The sequence below is a fragment of the Pagrus major genome, chromosome 18 (genome assembly GCF_040436345.1).
Source record: "Pagrus major chromosome 18, Pma_NU_1.0".
Taxonomy (NCBI): Eukaryota; Metazoa; Chordata; class Actinopteri; order Spariformes; family Sparidae; genus Pagrus; species Pagrus major.
This window is the reverse complement of record NC_133232.1, coordinates 28,575,173-28,594,978: the sequence shown is the minus strand read 5'-3', so window position 1 is coordinate 28,594,978 and position 19,806 is coordinate 28,575,173. Positions and strand designations below refer to the sequence as shown.

At 41.5% G+C, this 19,806-nt stretch overlaps 1 protein-coding gene across 1 annotated transcript in view; it reads left to right on the top strand.

Moving 5' to 3' along the window:
* Window positions 1-19,806, top strand: part of macrod1 (mono-ADP ribosylhydrolase 1) — a 136,496-nt gene that overhangs the window by 73,620 nt on the left and 43,070 nt on the right. The window contains exons 4-5 of the mRNA XM_073486434.1: window positions 2,865-2,894; window positions 17,203-17,319. Coding sequence (XP_073342535.1) covers window positions 2,865-2,894; window positions 17,203-17,319 — 147 coding nt within the window. The remainder of the gene's footprint in view (window positions 1-2,864; window positions 2,895-17,202; window positions 17,320-19,806) is intronic.

The window sequence follows — 19,806 nt, the reverse complement described above, 5'->3', positions numbered from 1 at the left end:
AGATTTAAACGTACAGTAGTGATTGATTTATAAAAAGCTTGTACCTCCTGATCCTGGCGTCTCAGGTGGGCTCACCAGTTCAATCCACCACTGACAAAACTGTGATAACTGTAGTTTTCGGTTCAATTCTCCATGTCGGAGCTGCATAATCTCTCCTTCAGGCAGATACGTCTTACTTTAAAAAGGAAACATTTCACCACTCAGGACTTCTTGTACTTATATGGCCTAGGGCATGTTAGTCAACATGGACGAATATTAACAAGACCCAGCATGTGATATCACTCCTATGTATTGCCTGCAGCTAATCAGCAGCAGATAAATGGGGGTCTTAAAGGAGACATTTTATTTGTCTGAGCTTTTACATCCGAATGAGCTTTATTTCAGTTCACTGTAAGATCTATCAGCTCTTAAACAAGCTGTGTACCTGAAATCATCTCACACTGTCACATTGAATAACTGCCTTTTTTAAATTCATGCTATATGGAGCTGCACATTTTCAAATTAGAGAGTGGAGAGAGAAGTTGCTGAGACGGTATTTGAAATATGGAGAGGTATAGTGTGTTTTAAGGCTGAAATTAAGTGGGATTTACCTTTAATGAGACAGCGGGGAGGGTGAATATGTTGGAGAGAAAGACTCAAGCAAGCTGTGGGATTTAGTCTCCCTACTTCCCTCTCTAAAACCAACTTGCCTGATACACTATCTGAGTGGGTACCCAATTGGCACGATGCCTACTGGCAAAGAGTAACTAAAATGAGAGACGTCCCCTGTGTCTTCTGACGTAACTTTGCAACGGTCGGAGAGAGATTATGTGCTTATCAGATTTTCCTAACACGGTCACAGCGACCCAAATTGGATCCACGAGCAGGGAAAGAATTGGAAAACATGATTTTTATGAGTTTGCGGTCAGGTTAGATTTTTCTGGAAGTGCTGCAGATGTCCCGGGGCTAGCACTGCTGACTCCACACGTTTATGGATATGCGGGTGAGAAAAACATGCATATCGCATCAGTCAGAAGAAGCCGCAGCCAGCCAGCGATTTACACTCTTTAAACATTTGTGGCGACTTGATTCACGTGGGGAAGATAATGACTTGGACACACTATTAAGCCCGGCCAGCAATTCCCAACTCTTCTTGCTGGAAATTGAGTTTATGTTGTTACTGCCACCTTGTTGATATCCAGGTAGAAAGTTGTTTCATTACTCTTTAAGACAAATTGAAGCATACTGCCTGCCTGTTTCTTCTCACAGAGTTGTTTATTTTCCTTTGGACTGTAGCCTCAGCATGAGTTTATTCATTAGCTTTGCAAGCAGTGAAGCTCTGCATTCTTTTGTGCAATGCTTCTCACTGCTCATCGACGGGACTCGAAGCCTGCTGGTTCTTATTCTATCCATCTAATCAGGGACTGAGTTACACCTGCAATGCCAGGTGAATGCAATTAACTCGCCGGTTGGCAGAACCGGCAGCACTGTGAGCCCCGAGGACTTGGATTGAAAAAAACACTCTTGCTGTGAAATGCTGACTGACACCAATAACAAATTTATGTACCGAAGGACAAATGAGGAGACAAAATTTCCCCCCAGCACGTAAATATAACCAAAAGCCTCGAGTCATTTCAGTACACTGAAGTTCACCCAATTAGATATAAAACTTGATTAAGTCTTAGGAGATAAGAGCTTGTGAATAGCACACCCACCCACACACTCGCATACAACAGTGCAGATGTAGAAAGGTTCTGAACTCAGCTGTTAATAAGTACAGTGATGAGGTGTTGTAATGTTTTTTTAACACTGTGGTGAAAGGTCAGTGCAGTACAGAGCCCAGACTGTGTCTACAACCACAAAATATGGCTTTTACACTGATGAGAAGGAGCAAAATAGAGATTTCTCTGTTGAAAACAAGCAATCAAAGCAACCAGTGTAACCTTGAATTGCACATCAGTTGGTATTGCATTTTCTTTTGTTGTTTTTTGAGCTGCAACTTAAGATTTTGATTCTAAATGAATATGTTGACCATTTATTTGATTAAAAAACGTTTTAAAAATGCTCATCAAAAGGTCTGAGAGCCTAACGTGAAGTCATATTGGTGTTAAATGTGGTGTTTTATCTGGCCAGCAGTCCAAGGCCCAATCCCAACGCACCCCTTTCCCTTACCACTCAGCCCCTGGCCTTTGTCTGGAGTGCTTTTTCAGAGGCACACTTCACTTACAAGCCTCCGTGCTTTTTTTTATGTCAATCAAGTAAATGGTAAATGCCGTTGCGATAGTACAAGGATTATCATAGTAACGCAAGAGAAATCACCGCCGCTGAATATTGAAAATCTCTGATCACATCTGTTTACATAAAGACGGTTGACGTCAACTGATGAAATGGGATTGAGCCCGAAACACCAAAGATATAGAATTGACAATGAAATGAAACGTAGAAAAGCGGAAAATCTTCACATTTGAGGAAGTGGACCGAGGAAATGTTTGTTATCTATGCGTGAAAATGTTTTACACGGATTGAATGTAGTGAGAAAGTGCTTTCTTTGCTGCAAACAAGAAATCGAAACTAATAGAAACTTGCCTTCAGCAGTGGTCAATGTTACATTTTGTTTTAGTCGTGATTTGGGTTGCAACTACCAGTTATTTTTATTATTGATTGACCCGCTCATGTATTTGATTCGCCCGTGTCATGTCTTCTTATGTCTTGTTTTGTTTACTCAACTGTTCAAAACCCCCAAATATTGAATTCAGACTAATGTCAAGCAAATCCAGACAATATTAACCTATAGCCAGTTTGATTATTCACTTTCTGCTCCAGCTCTTGCTGTGATGTTTTCAGGCTTTTTCATAAATATTTCTTCTGTCTTATTTTTCTTTCAGCCAACAAGACTCTGCTCGGCGGAGGTGGAGGTAAGTCACAACCTGTCGGGTCTGTCGGTTGTTGTGTTTGTGTGCTTGCCAAGCTACTTGTTGTTATTAATAGCAAAGCTTTGTGGTGCAAATAGGCCTCTCTGGGCGCCAAATAATTCAAAATCTCGTTCTTTTTAATCAGATGATGCAGTGGGATGTGTTATGTGTGTATGTGTGAGTGTTTTGTGTCAGTCTGTATTTTTCTTTTTGTTCGGTAGCAGGTAGCTCTTTGTTGTGGCAGGTGTTCACAGTGCGTTTGCATGTGGCGCCGTGTCTATCTGGATGCCCGTGGTTCTTTGTGTGTGTGTGTGTGTGTGTGCGTGCGTGCGCCCAGGTGCCAAGTCGATAGTTCATAATTTATGGGCGTGAAGTGCTGTGGATATAAACAGTCATTTTTCAGTGTATTGTTGACTCAGTACTTTGCTGCGTGCGTGTGATGTTGGACGTCCATGCTCAATCGATATTCGTAATAAATCTGTACAACTAATGCGGCAGCCGCATTCGCTAAAACATGTACACACACACTCCAATCCAACTCTGTGTGTGTGTGTGTGTGTGGGGTTGGGGGGGTTTGTTAATGCTTGCAAATTCAGGTGCTGCGTTTGCCTGTGGTTGTTTTCTTTTTCATCATTTGGGCAGCTTTAGCCTTTCAGACCTGCTCACTTCCATTTCTACACTTCCAATTTGTATGTGCGTGTGAGTGTGGGTGCATGTGTTTTTGCTTCTCAGTCTCCATGGTGACATACAGTATCCCGTGGCACACCTGTATGTACGTGTGCATCTGTTTGTCAGGTCATGCAGTGCATTTGCTTGTTTCCAAAAGTGCACTTGTTTGCCTGAAGTCCATAGCGTCCACACTCATGCGGACGGGCTCCACCCTCACCGATATACACCAGCTGAGCCTCAAGCCATAAAAATGGCCTGCGCACTCTTGTGTCATGTGGCTTCAAGACACACACACACACACGCACACACACTCATACATGCATGCAGTCAAGCACCTCGAGATCTACAGCGTCTTTTGATGTTGTCCTCAAGTCTCTGATGGCTTTACAAGGACAGATGGTTTCTAGAGAGGCCGTTAATTTGTGTACGCGTCAGACTGGGTGCACTCTGAAAAGCATGTTTATGTTGTTCGCTCTGGTTTAGTTATTTAAAATTTTTCATTCAGCTAAATTTAGACACAACATCTGTTTTAATTTAGAAATTTTCCACCAACTGGCTGGAGGAGGCTACAAATTGGACAACCTCCTCTGTTTCTGTTTTTATCTTTCTCAGTTGCTTTCTCTCATCTCATTCTTAGTGCATTTATTTCCATCTCTTTCCAGCTCCATCCTTGGGGGTTTGCTAAGGCAGATAGAGCCTACGGTAGGTGTTAATTAGAGAGAGAGGTAAGGGTAGAGACGGGGAAGAATGGAACAAACAAGAGAGATGGGAGGTAGATGAGGGTTAGAGGGAGAAAACAAGTACGACGAAAAGCGATGAAGGTCCAGTAGATAGCAGACAGATGCGAGAGCAGAGCCGAACAAAAACAAACACAGTGTACGCCTCCGTTGGTTGAGATCACACTGTGCATTGAGTAACCAAGCATTCATTCAGCTTTAGTGAGTTGTTTTTTTCATCAGAGGTGAGGCAACAAAAGGTCTTTACAGTGCTTTACTACTCCGTCTCAAGGGTACCTGGGTAAATGTCATTCAGTTGGATCAAAAGCACACCTGCCGACATTGTTTTCACACTTCAATCTGGAGGAGTGCTGAGCTCAGGCAGCGCATCAACAACAAACTCAAGGGCAGGAAATTAACCTTTTTTTTATGTCCACTGGCTGCGCTTGCTCATTTATTCCAAAGCTTATCTGCCATTTCAACGTTTCACTGCTTTGATTGATTTTCCAAATAGAAAAGACACTCAGATGATGATCAGAGGTTCAATCAACCACATAGTCACCGCAAGCTTTAGTCATGTTAGTTTGATTTTTTTGAATGAAAGCCATTAAAATTGCCAGAGCCAGGACTCCCACTTTGAAGTTTATATTTGGTTCTTCTTCTAGGTCACCATATGTCAGTGTGTACCTTTGGGATGTGAGATGCATTGAAGTGTTTTTCCACAGGTTTGTGACCTGCACACAAATGTCATCAGCATTCAGTAAAACGTAAGCAGTCTGTAGGGATGAGAGGCTGAACCTGTTTACCTTATTGTTAAGCCACAACAAGCACACCTCAAGGTTGAAAACTGCAATGTCCTGTTTCATTTGGAGCTGAAGCACAGATGTTTTCATTACAGTTTAACATGAGAGTCCACAATCGAGTATACCGAGCTTCCTTGTGTTGCTTTGCTAAGGGATAGAAAATGTCCAGTTGAGCTGCTGGTGACAGTTCAGTTTAAAATATCAGTGACAGGACTGTGAGCCTCATCTCTGACAGTGCTGTCACTGCATGAACGGATCGCCTCGTGGCCAGTATGCACAGGGACACGGCCCTTATTAGCCCTCGTCTCTACCAGGATCTACTCTGTGTGTACTGTTTGTATACACATTGAAGAGAGATTGGGGAGACCACTGCTAGAATACCACTTGCCTTAATTTAACAGAAATGAACTGAGAACCATGCAAAAAACCGAAATAATGAATTTCGGTTTTGAACCACAAGGAGCCCATGCTGACAGTCACAGTTTCAAGGTCTTGAAACTACATTTTTTCTTTTCTTTAACATCTGTAAATCCAAAAATGTTCTGTGTTGTAACAGTAGTTAAGCTTGATCTGTGACTTGAACTATGCTGTGTTAGGACCTTGGACTCGAGGGAATTGTGAATGGAAAGTCCTTCAATCAAACCAGTTGACACAGTTAAGCTGGTTTTATAAAAGAGAATTGTATTGAATGTACATAAGGAGTAGGTATAGAGTTATACACATACTTCGATGGATTTTGTACATTAAAACTACCAGCGTGATGTTTGACAGGTGTATCGTGCTTTGACAATATTCCCTCAAATAGCTGTGTTCACATTTTTTCATTTACATCGAGATGCAGACGACGACGTGCTTCGATGTGCATGTATAACTGGAGTTACACCCATGTAATTTCTATTTCACTTTGTTTCATTACTGAATAAGATTTCTTCATTGATATGGCTGTGTTTACATCCTTTCATTCACTGCGGTAGAGAGCCATCATCACAGATAGTAGACAGTTTGCAGTGGTTGTTCAATGTGTGTTACTGAAAATGAGTCTTTTTTTCAACCTTTTGTCTTCACTATTAAGAATCTCTCTATCTCTGTAGCTACTGTAGCCCCGATTTGCAGCCTGAGCACATAGCCAATGTTTCCAACAATGTTTGAACTCAAATTAATCCATAATTAAACATTGAACATTTCTGCATGAGTCATGTCAGACAGATTTGTATCAGCAGTGGTGGTTGTTCAACAGTAAAGACAACAACTCCCATGATCCCATACCTCACAACGTCTTCAAACTACATCATCTGTTTTCGTTGTTCTGGTTGAGAGGCTTCTAGTGGCAGAAATTACATACTGTGCATTTAAGGCCTGACATTTTGGGGTGCTGTGGCAGTTTGCTCACATTTTGTGGTCGATAGTTCAACCCTTGAAAAGAGGAATTGTTTTACGATAGACATGATAAGATCAGAATCCTCTCAGCACCATCGCAGCAACACATCCGACGTCATGCTTGCAGCAACCCCTCACCTGCTGTGATGTGCTGTACTCGAATAATAACAACTTATCAAACCGAGACACACAGTTACAAACACAGGCAGCTGGTATGAGAGAGTCTGTTCGTGGTCTGTGGGGACAGAGTACACAGGATGTAAACCAGCCACGACGACGGTGCCTGTCTATGATTGGTTTAGATGTTTCAAGACATCCAGACGGAGCACACAATACATGAGCACCGTCCCAATTAAAATTTCATCCACTTACATTTTTTAATTTGGTGGGGAAAACAGCACAAAATCCTCTCACACTGGAGTTCTCGCACAGCTAAAAAGCCACACTGCATTTGTGTGTGCACTGACATCTATAATCAATCCTCCAGCATGAGGACGGGGTTTGATAGCCTGCTCTGGAAGTCTGTGGGTCCCTGCGTGTCTGCAGCCCCCTCTTTCCTTGTCTCGATGAGGAGAAAAATGCAGGCGGAGGACAGGCTTGTCTGCCTGCCTCTCAGAACAAGTGAACAAGAGAGCATGAATTGTGAATAAGGGGAGCGAGCAGCAGATTGGTTTTGGGGCGCGGAGATGAGATGAGAGGCAAAGAGCACTTAGTGTACCCTCTACGTACAGACAGTGCTGTCAGTGTCTCAGCCGCATACATAAATTCACCTGTTTCTCCGCCGTTAGCCACAGTCTTGTTTGTGAGTTTTGTGTGGATAAGTTCGTAGTAACATTTAAGAGGTTGCTTGGTGTTTGCTCGCCTGCATGTTTAAGTTTGTGTTCATATATACAACTGTGTGTGAAGAGGTGTGCATGTGTTTGCGTGCATCCACCGCCAGACCCATCCTAAATGTTGCCTTGGCAACAAGCTGACTGAAGTAAATGAGTGTCCTGGCTCTGCTGAGGGATTGTGGGAAAGCAATATGCCCGCGTTCCGCCCCATTAGTTTGACGGACAGCCTGTTTGGCCTATAAGAGGTCAGCTGGCAAGGGCAGCCGTATTAGTATTCCATAGGAGAGACCTCGGGATTGGTTTTACTCTAATGTCAATCTACCTGCGTGTGTGTGTGTGTGTGTTTGTGAGTGTGGGTGGAGGAGGTTCGCAGGAGGTAAAGCTTGTCCTGAAATATAACATTGCAGGCAGGTGTGTGTGTGTGTGTGTGCGCCTGTGTTTGTTTGTGTGCCCTGCTGGGGGTTGCAGGCTCCTCGCCAGGTAAGCATATCGCCAATTATCACTTCCCAGTCCCCCCACCTCTCCGGCTCCCTCCCTCCCTCCCTCCCCCAGAGTCAGTCAATACAGAGCCAGTGAGGGAGACATGATAATACATAAACTGGTCAGCCGCCTGTTTATTGCTGGCTGCGTGCTGGTCTAAAGACGCCAAAACAGTCATTTCTACCCCCCTTCGTGCATCCATCCATCCATTCTCTTCTCTGAGCCCCAGATTAGCATTCATCCCCTCCTCTTTTGTTTTTAGCTTCCCTCTCTCTCTTCACCTACACACCTCTTTTTTTACACTTGATCTCCTTCCAAACCCATTTCTCTTTGTCCAACTGCGCTCTTCAGTCCCCCGTCTCGTCTCCCTCTGTCTCTCCATTGTTTTTTTTTTTAATATCGTCCTCCCATCTCTCAATCCCAGGAAGACCAGGCTTCAGTGGGAGAAAATGTTGATGTGATATTTTGTATGGTAATGAAGGCTAAATAATTGATGCTGTTTTTTTTAATATGGAAATGAGGTTGACACTTCCTAAAAGATTTCTCTTTTAGTGACTAGTAATATAAATTAAATTCATGACTAATTCATCTGTTGGTGTGTGTTGGTGGCATTAGGTGTAGCCAATTATGGCTGATTGTTGAGAAGTTCAGGTACCACATTTGCATGCGACGGAGTCAGCGGAGTATGAACAACAAGTATCCTTTGACACTGCAGTGATGCTAATTTGGTTAGGGCTTCCCCTGTCTCCGCTGTCTAAATGAGGGATACATCAATACTGATACACCGTCCTGTATATTGAGCTAATATGGGTTTGAATGTATTATCTCCAAAGACACGTTGATTTGCAGTGAAGGCACAGACACGTTAAACGTTTTTAAAAAAGTCACAGAGTTATCAGAGATGCTCTCCGCAAGTGCAGCCAACTTTATTTGCGGTGAGCGTTGATTTATTGCATTAAATAGTGAATGAGTGAATGAGGACGTGTTCTCAGACACAGTCTACAGCCATTGTAGCTGTTCTTCGAGGCTGTACCTCGACACAGTTTTTTTTTATAATAATAGGCTGATTTTAAAGGATTAGTTCACCCAAAAATGAAGATTCATTCATTTCATTATCTACTCCTCCTCATGCCTTTGGAAAGTCAGGTAAAGTTTCGTAGTCCATAAAACATTTCTGGAGCTTCACAGCAAAACACCTTTGCAGCATTCTACTAAGCAACTGAAGTAGATGGGGACTTGTTTTAAAACATGAAAAATAAACAACAGCCCCGAGATCCCACATAGATTTGAAAAGATCATATTTACAACCTTTTTTAAGCCGGAATCTTCACTGTAGCTACTAAGCTAAAAGCGTTCCCGTCTGAAGTGGGTGCAAGCTTGACTGCATGTCAAAGGTGTAAATAAAGTCTTTTCAAATCAATTTGGGATCTCAGAGGTTCCAGAGACTTGGATTAGTCCGGAGGAGCTGTATGGAGCCATTTTAGGTTTTGTCCTCATCTACTTCTGTTGTTCAGGAGAATGCCGCAACACTGTTTTGCTGTGAAGCTCCAGAAATGTTTTGTGGACTTCAAAACTTCACTCCCCTCTGTACCGGCATGAGGGTGAGTAGATAACGACTGAATTAAATTTTTTTGGGTAAACTTCTCCTTTAAGCGGGAAGTTTGGACGCTGCGTAAAACATAAATGTTGGATGTTTTACCTCATCACCTTCATTGATTTTTGTAAATGCAGTAAATGCTTATTCTGAATTTGATGCCAGAAACAGCTTTCAAACAAGTTGTGATGGACAAACAAAAGATAGGGAAAGTTGTGAAATGCTCCAAAAACACCTGTTTGGAACACTCCACAGGTTCATTGGTAACAGGTGATAGTATCATGATTGGGAATGAAAAGGGCATCTTCAGAAGGCTCAGTCGTTCACAAGCAAGGATGGGGTGAGGTTAAACACTTTGTGAACGCATGATTCAGTAAAGGATGTTACTACATGGGCTCGATAACCTTGTGAAACAGCTGTTGTTATACACGCCCTGTTTGAAAATGATTGCATCCTGTTTTTATTCAAGCCTATGTTTTACACAGCGTCCCAACTTTTTGGAAATCTGGGTTGTTTGCCATGTTTACCATCTTAGTATAGTTTGTAAGCATGCTTACATTTGCTAATTAGCACTGAACACACAACGTACACCTGATAGGAATGTCATTCGTTTTGCAGGTATTTTCTTAATTAAGTATTAGACGACTTGAAACTTTGCCTACATTTGAAGTTAAGATTTAATTTGATTTAATCCTGAATCTTTTCACCGAATTTCATCGCAATCCATCAAAGAGCATTTTACCTGAAACCACACATGACAACCTGCTGGTGGCGCTATAGGAAAAGTCAGGGGATCACCAGAGATCATAACAATTTATTCTTTGGGGACCATGAGCTCCTGTACAAAATGTCATGGCAATCCATCCTGAAGTTGTTGAGTTATTACAGTCTGTGGTGGACTGACCACCCAAAAGACTGATCATCAATGGAGCCATGCAGCGAGTGTGGCCAAAACCATAAGTCACAAGCACATTAGAGGCACAGTCCACAAATGACAAACATCCATCACACATGTGACATTGCAGGAGCAATTCTTAATGTTTCCATTTTTTTTTACTATTTTTAAAAACTTAAATATGTCTTGGAAAAAAAATTGATTTTAGTTCATTTTTTGTGGGCCGACCAGATGGACTCAGTTTGTATTATTCTGTAGAAGTAATTTTCATTTCATCTTTCAGTCACAGGCCATCCTTGACTAATAGACCTGTGTATGTGCCTGTGCTGAAGAAGCACTGCTGGTGCAGCCTTACTTCAAACACATCTTTCATTTACAGTTTCCCCTGCTCATGAATTCCCCCCTCGTATTTCTAACTGCATTGAAGTGACAGAACAGTGTCTGAATCTCCTCAGTAGCGTGCAGGGCTCATGCTGGGCTATTACACCGGCTCCCACAGAGTCAGGAGTTACCACTGTCTGAAAGAAAGCTAACACGCTTGTCTTCAGTGAATGTAGTTAGAGGGACAGCTCTCTATATTAGAGAGGTGGAAGTCGGAGGGAATGAATAGGTGCAGGGATATTTATTAACCCTGCTCGGCAGGTTCAGGCAAGGTCCAGAGGAAGAGGGTCAGAGAGGTTTATTCTGTCTCCTCTCATCTCCATTTGACAAGCAGCAATCTAACTTAAACATCAGAAAAACAAAGGCTGCTTCGGCTGAATGCACAAAGTGTGATTCATGTGAAGGTGAATGAGGCTGTGTGTGTAGACAAATGACGTCATTTGTAGCTTAATGGACAGGATGAATTGGCTGCTTTTAGCAGTTGTTCACCAACTGAAAGGACATAAAGATCACTTCAGTAATGTCTCCATGAATATCTGAAACAGTCATCCCAACATTCATTTCATCAAGTTCCCTCAGAATAACATATGACGTGTTGGAGTGACGAAGCTGTTCTGGGAACAGCGCTTAGCTGTACAGCCAAGATTTTGGCAAGGGGGCGGCGCAGGGTAATGCAACTTCTGCATTCATCACATGATGTACACTGGCTCCAGAAGCATTTTTCTCATACACAATCATTTGAAATTGAAATGCTGAATACAATTTTCTAAGCATCTCATACTCAGTGAAATGTTTTTATTACAAGAATTTGATCCATTCAGTCCAATAATATTTGCAAAGTTATAAGTCAGCTCAGTCAGTGGAAGTGACACTCAACCAGCTGGCTGGAGAAGATCTCTACTGCCCAGAGAGCAATTTTTCATGGGCTGGATGTGGAGCCATCGATGATCACATTATGTTCTCTGAACATCGGACTTTAACACCGCAGACAAATGTTTGTATCCTGTTTTCAAACCCAACTTTGTGTTGAAGGCCTGACCGACCTACCAATCCAAAGCGTCAGTATTTGATGAGTTGAAAATGAGGCTCAACAATCAACTTTTTTTTTAAAATTACACCTTTAAGCATGTCCATGATTGTTCCTGAACCTTATCTAGGTGTTTATTAATCCTCACCATGATGATGAAGTGTCCCCTAACCTTAGCAAAGCTAAAGCAGTGGGGTTGTCACATCAAAGCACAGATTTATTTTTCAACTGTGATTTTTAACTTTATTGGAAGGCGCAGACCAAAGACATTGAATAAGACAGTTGAGGCACACCTTTTTGGTTTCAAGCAGGAAAGATAGCAGCCACTACATTGACTACACTTGTATTCAGTACACAAAAGCATAGCATAATAGCATAGCATCTTTTCTGGAAGGTGGTGAAGAGACAGCATTGATCATTTAATAGAGGGGGGAATGGGCACTGTTCCCACAGCATAGAAAACATTTATTGTATGCGTGCATTCATATTTTTCTCCTGCTACCATGATCATAGCGACTCACATCCTAATGTTATCTGATGTAAAGACATTCACATAAACATGCACAACAAGTGAATACTATTGAACGACAGTAACTTCTCAGTTCAAGCCAATAAAGAAGTTCAATCAATAGTGGAACAAAACATTTTCCTACATGTCCTATATGAGAGAGGGTAACTTTCTCTTTGAATGGGCAGTCTTCAAAGAAACCCATTCGGTCTCGTAAAGAGAGGAAGATGGCTGAAAGCAGACCAGGATAAGACATAGAAGTGTTCAAAATAGCAGATGCATTCTTCCACCAGCTGCCTTTACAGCCAATCTCTTTTCATAGGAATACTGTGCTATCAGGCACGACCAGGGCTGAAACCTGGTCATGGTTGAGATATTTACATCCCACCCCTAGCAGCCTCACAACGCCCAGGCTGGACATACACACACATACACAAACACAGACACAAAGTTTGGTTGAATATAGAATATTAAGCACTCTTGCGTACCCATCATACCATCACTGTTTTTGCAGAACCGCTCATGCCAAGTTTCGCTTACGTTTGTTAACTGCAATAAACTATTATGTTGATTGACGTTAAATAAAGCTGGCTACAGAAAGTAGACAGCTAATGCTATAAATGCCAAAAAATGTGAATTAACTCACCAGAGAGCGTATTTAGGAAAACTGAAAACGAATGGGACTCAATGCTAGAACTATTCAGTTTCTGCACATTTACATTACATTTACATTTAGGGCATTTAGCAGACGCTTTTGTCCAAAGTGACTTACAATAAGTACATTTGTCACAAGAAAGAAACCACAACATATCACCGTCGATAAAGTAGAAAAGAAAAAATAGAAACAGTGTGGGGTGCACTATCCACACACAGGTACCAGCGACCACACACCACTCACACACGTGTGGCTTTCCGCCAGTGGATTGCAAGACCAGACTACACAGCGCGCAATTTGTTTTAAAACTTTTATGACGTTTTTTTAAACAAAAATGTGTTAAGCAAGTAGTTCAGGAATAACCGCATTGGGGAGGTCGTGTGGGTAACATTAGCAAGTCTGCCGGCGAGAAAGAGAGTGACAGCGAATATGAAGTTGGCAGTACAAGTGCTGTTATAGAGGTGAAGGTACAGTGGCAGTTCGGTGTGTGACCAGTTTAGGCTGTCAGAGATCAAATGCTACAACTCCTAAAGACACAAGCCAAGCTGGGTCTTGCTTGAAACCTAGTGACAAATTTGATTGAGGCCCACTTCTTAAGGTGGACAAGCTACTCTCATCTTGTCATCATTTCTGGCGGAAACCCTGCACGTTATTTTTAAAGAGCTGTCCTAAAGAGAAAAACAAGGGGATGTTTTCGAGGCAGCTCTCTTTGCCTCTTTCTTTCCTTCAAGCATTTTTCATGGCTTGCCCGTTGTAGGTACCATAAAAGGAGGATCCTGCTCTCTGCACGTTGCCCGAGTAGACAGGACCACCTCTTTATGAGTTCTCTGTCCTGATTAGATAACGTGGGAAGGGAAATCAGACCATTTCTTTTCTCTTTTAATGCATTAGCAGGGGGAGGAGAGTACAGTGATTGCTGTTGGAATATACTATAGAGCTTCTTAACACTCATTTTAAAGAAAGTAATGATTGAAGCAGCTTTAATGTTTTTTACAGTCATTCTGCTGTGTCATTTTTTTCCCTGTGGTGTCAAAAATAGTATCAAATATGATATTTTTCAAGGTGTGTATGCAGTCAATAGATGAGAAACATGATTGCCAAAGTAAAAGATGCATCAGCAAACACATTATTCTGCTTTCTAATAGCAACATGCAGGGATCAGCTTCCGTTATGGTCATGCCCTTACGGGTGTCATTAAGTGTCTTCCAAACAGCTTTTCTACTCTAGGACACATGTTACTTAAAAATGGCTTTTAGCTGTATGTGCTCCTTGTGTTATGTGTGCAGGCTTCATTGTGTGTGTTCCTCGCCTGTAACTTTAACCACGCTTTACTGTAGAGTTGTGTATGTGTGGGAGCGGAGCATTAGTCAGGTCAAAAAGCGTTGCTGTAGCTCAAGGCAATGAAGTCCACTCATAAAGACTGGAGGAAAAAAAGGCCAGTTTTCACCATCATACACACACACACATGCACAGAAACCCCCACCCCCACCCCCACCCCACGTGCACACACATTCATGTATCTGTCAAACATGAAGCATGGAACAAAACAAAAGGTATGGTCGGTTTAGGTTTCAGTTCAATTTCTATTTCTATTTCCTTTTTTTTAAATTCTGTTTTTTGTGCCTGTTTTCTTATCTCCCTCCAGACTATTTTTACATCTGCTGCTCTCTCCCTTGTACTCCTCCCTCCCTCTCTCCCTCTCTCCCACCCTCCTTCTCTTTTCCATCTCTCAGCCTTATCACACTTGTTCTCTTTTTCAGAGTTGGGCTGCTTCAAAGTTAGCGTGTATAGTGTGTGTGTGTGTGTGTGTGTGTGTGTGTGTGTGTGTGTCACCTCAAGGACTCTTCACATACACAAAAATACTTCTGCGCACAGTAGCACTTATGCCTTGACAAGGATACACACACATGCACACACACACACACACACACACACACACACACAGCGTGAGCATGGTATCTGAACTTGTTTCTGTGCACCCTGAGGAGGTTAGCCAGCGTTTCAGAGCTCCCCTTTCACACCCTTACACTTGTGCTTAGCTCACAGTGCGGCCCAGTTCAACATGGCGCAGCGTGACAAGGCACACTACAGCTCAGCACCGCATGCGATATGCCAACTTAACACAATAACGTTCAGATAACACCAGACCCCTGCCTGGAGCTACTCAGTTTGGCAAAGCACACCGCTGCAACAGCTGGTCTGTATATAGTCAGACAGAGATAAGAGCCACAGGACAACACACTGAGCTGTGACATATGGATGGGTGTGAGAGTACTATTTTCACCAAGTGCTGACAGGTCTCACCGTGCTGTGACAAAACAACTGCTGACAGATGTTTTATTCTGGGTTAATTATGAATTGTTTACACCAGACTCCTACATTACACATTACATTAGAGTTTTGAGGCAGCAAATGCTGGAGGATGCCAGTTACCGGCATGCTGGCTGGTAAAAAATCTGACACAATAATATTTGAATATTTAGATATAGCGGTTGGCTGATATCGTCGGCCAACCACATCGATGTCATTGTCTTTTTGTCACACGTGTTTGATAACCACATTTGAGGGATCACTCCAAAAAATGTTTGTATATTGGCCGATATTCTAATATCTTCAATATTAGAATAATTGTACTCCCTAATATCAGTATTGGTATCAGAGAGGAGGAGGGTGAGGCATGGGTTGAAGGGTTGGCAGAGGTTGTCTGCTATGGTCAGAGCATGGATTCCTGGACAAAAATTTAGAAATGATGTACAGGTGTGTTCAGGTCAACTAACAAAGGATATTTGTATGTATATATAATTTTTTATTTTATATCTACCACATGTGCAAAGAACAATGCCTTTTCCCAGTCATATACTGTGCATGTCTGTAATCAGGGTTAACTATTCATTTTATTGCAATTGGTGTGCATTAGTCTTTAAACCTGTTTTTATACTATGTTTTTTCAATCACTTGTAAAGCACTTTGAATTTTGATTTGTTTGACAGGTGTTATATAAGTAAAGTTTGATTGATGGATTGATTGAGACATGGAGACATGCTTTGCCCCGAAACATCACATGTGGAGATATTTAGTGTGTAGACTGTTTTGCAGCGCCTGTTTCACTTGTGATTTTGGATGTGCACGCTGCAACAAACTTTTTTCAGTGAAAACATATAAAGTATGTTGTCAGTGGACATTTTGTTACACTGCAGATACTTTCATTTCCTCAGCCGGGCCCTGGTGGCCGAGGGGTTTAAGGCAAAGACCATGAACCACAACGTCCCTGGAGCCAGGGATCTTTGTTGCATGTGTTCCCCATCTCTTTCTCTCTATTTGTTCATAACTCTCATATACAGTTAAGGTACAAAATGCCAGAGAAAAAACTTCATTGATAGTGTTGATTTAAAAAAATGTAAATCAGGTGGCTTTACATTTTCTTTTTACTTGAATTCTGTTTTGGCACACTTCTTTCTTCTTCAGGTGTGCAAAAACATTAATTTATAGAATTAAAATTAAAAAAAGATTGTGATCATCTGTCTTTTGAAACACCTCACTATCCCTATTGTTAAAATTAGATGTCAAATCTAAAGTTATATTTACATCACATATGGTGAAATTCTGTTTTTCTATTAAAAATAATTAGAAACATTAGAAGAATGTTTCCTTGATGGTGAATTATTTAGTTTTATGTTGTTGCATTGAAATCTGTTATTTTATCTTAATTTGTTTCAAGTAGGATTTCATTTGAGTCAAATGCTGCTTTCTTGGGTCCAGAGAATCATAGTAATAAATCTGTTGAGATCTAGATGGTATCAGTGTTAACTACTGGGAAAGTGTCTATCTGCAAGGAGCGCAAAGATTGTGACTGTGTGTCTGTAATTGGCACAGCTTTAAAATTGCTTTTTTCTGCATCATTGCCCTCCTGGAAATGAACACAGTCACGGTCTTTAGATGTGGTGTGGATCAAAGACAGATACACATTTCTGAACATTATGTAGATTTATGAAAATGTAATTAATAAAGACTAATTGACCAAAAAGTCAAAGTCAGCTGAGTCCTTAATAAGACATTAAATCGAGCAATTAACTAAGGCAGTAGCCTTAAAATCCATTAAATAGACTGACGTGCAGAGAGACTGATGCTCCTATGTATTCAAAGAAAAAGGAGCAGGAATTTGGGTTAAAAGTTAGAAGCCCACAGGAGAAGGGAAATTTAACCGTTCACCACTAATACCGAAATTACCCAGGTCCTTTCAGCACTGAGCTTTGACACCTGTAAATGTGTCTGCTAGACTTCAAACAACATTTAGACTCCCTGTAAGGAGTCGGATTATAGGGGATTCGCATAAGTAAGCCAGCTCTCTGAATCTCATGTCCTCTCCTCTTTAGTGGACGGAGCAATCCACCGCGCTGCAGGACCAATGCTAAAGAAGGAGTGTGCCTCCCTCCACGGCTGTGAGACCGGAGAAGCCAAGATCACCTGTGGCTACGGCCTCCCAGCAAAGTGTGAGTATAAAGTGTGTGTGAGTGTTCCCATTGAGGCTTGTTGGTGTGGTTTCACTGGGCTGCTTCCAGGTGTGTAAAGTACATTTCTGCAAAACCACAGATACGTTACAGGAGACATATCATGCTCAATTTAAGGTTCATACTGTAATTTTATTCTGGGTTACTACTAGAATAGATTTACATGCTTTAATGCTCAAAAAGCATCAGTTTCCTCATACAGTCCAGTGCTGCAGCTCCTGTCTCTTAAGGGCTTTTGAACTTTCAAGACCTTGAAACTTCAACACACTGAAGGAAAGGAACAAAAACTGAAAAAGCGTATTAGCTCTCCTTTAAAACTTTACATTTCTTATGGTTTAATTTTCTGTTTTTCTCTTATAGCAATGCTGTGCTTATGCTCTAGTTAGGTTAAGGCACACAATCCGCTTGCTTAGGGTCAGGTTTGACTAAAATACCAATTTTGTTGCCACAAACACAGCAGGAGATTACCTGACTTCCTGTCACAAATATCAGTTTTTTGTTGCCAGGAAAACAGCTGGAAATTGTCCCGAGATCTCCTTAGAATATCCAGTGCTTTCACACTTGCAAATCATGAAACACAGGCTTCAACTGCAGTCACCAGCTCGGTAGCCTTATCGCTCGTAACTTCACCACCAGATATGAGTGAGTCATAAGTCGGCTAATAAATATTTCACTTGAAGGTGATATGACACATTTTGCAAGTGTCAATATGGTACATAGCCTCTGTCACATACCTATGGATATATCTGTGGTTTGTAAAAACATTAACCGCTGACATTTTCTCCTGGCGGCTGGGCTGAGGTGTGGGAGAGTGAGACAGTGTTGCTGAAAAAGAGCAAAGCTGATATTCCTGAAATGACTAAAGGTGAAACAGCCTTATGAATAAAACAAACAAAACAACATAAAATAAAGCAATTCTTCTGTCCAAATATGCACTAGGAACCTTTTATTCCTCAGAAACCATGGACACAACTCAGCTGAAATGTTTTTCTTTTGCAGTCAGGAATTTAAAACAGATCAGTTTTCCTTTTCAGCCCAAACTCAACCCCCAGCAGAAACTCCAAGGTGTCCATGATAATGTCACTTACTGCCTTCCATTTATAGCAAAGCAAATGGCACTCAATTATTAAGTTGCGCTCCATTGCTGCGTGTATAATGTGACGAAACTGAAGATTCAACATGACAGGAAAAGCTTTTCTTGGTGTTTTAGTTCAGAAAAGAAAAAAAAAAAATCTCCTCTGGCTTTTTCCTGATGTCTCAAACACAACATGTGACTGAGCAGAGCATCAGCTCTGGATGTCGTCGACATTAATAAGAAGAACTGTCTGACCGAAAAGTACGGTCTCTTCCTGTTGTACACACTCTTGACATGATTACTATTTTTACGGATGGCTGAATTTAAATTACTAAAATGTTTTTTGATTATTGTTTTGGAGATTTTGAAGATTGTTTTATAATGATAGAACACAGACAAGCAGTGAATACCTACATTTGAGATTCTTGAACCAGCAAATAATTTGGCATTTTTGCAATTGATATTCCTGTCGACAAACTACCGTAAGTGTTTAATCCAGTGGCTCCCAACCTGAAGCCTTGTCTGAATATTTAAAAATGTATTAAGATTAAGAAGATCATTTCAAAAAGGTTTTTTTCTGTTAAACATCACTCGACTCCTCCAGTTTTTCATACAAGCCTTTGGAGGGTCGGTACGCTCAGATCTGGAACTACTTGTTGAACCAACAAATTTGCTTGAGCTCTGCTTGGAGGTGCGGTGCTTATAACACCGCAGCGAGTGAAGAAGTTACCACTCAGTTTATCATGTCAATAAGAAACTCTTGCACCAGAATTCTTCGAGAGGAACTCCACCAATTCTACAAGTCTAACTCTGTTTACACATCTTGGGGAGAACTACCCGCTCATGCGGAAATAGTTGCTTTAATTCTCTTTGTAGCCCCAGAGGGAGGCTCTGAAGTCTGATAACTGTGTGCTGGTTGTTTGCTGAAGACTACAAATTTTAAAATAAAAACAAGTTGTGGGTGAGGCATTAGAAAGTTATGAGCTCTACAAGACCTCCTCATCTCTGCTTGAGGCTACATTAGCAGATAGCAGATAGTAGATATAAAATATCATCAGGCGCCTATTCCCAATCTTCCTTCAGATATCTTTGTACTGTTTCCATCCCTATGTGAACCAACAAGAACAATCCCCGAGCTAGCAACCTACACGCTGAAACTGGCAAGCTACTCTAACACTCACCTTTCTGCTAACATAAAAAACGCTCCCAGCTGTCACCTTTTCTTTTGCAGGGATTGAGCTATTTTAATTCCAGGGCTCACCTCCTCACGTGCAAACCAAGCTTCACCCAACACTATTTTACAGGGGCACTGTCACTGCGTCCTTGTTTAAACGTCCAAGATGACCATGATTGGTTTAAAGACGTGCAAACAAGCCAGAGAGCTTTTTTTCCCC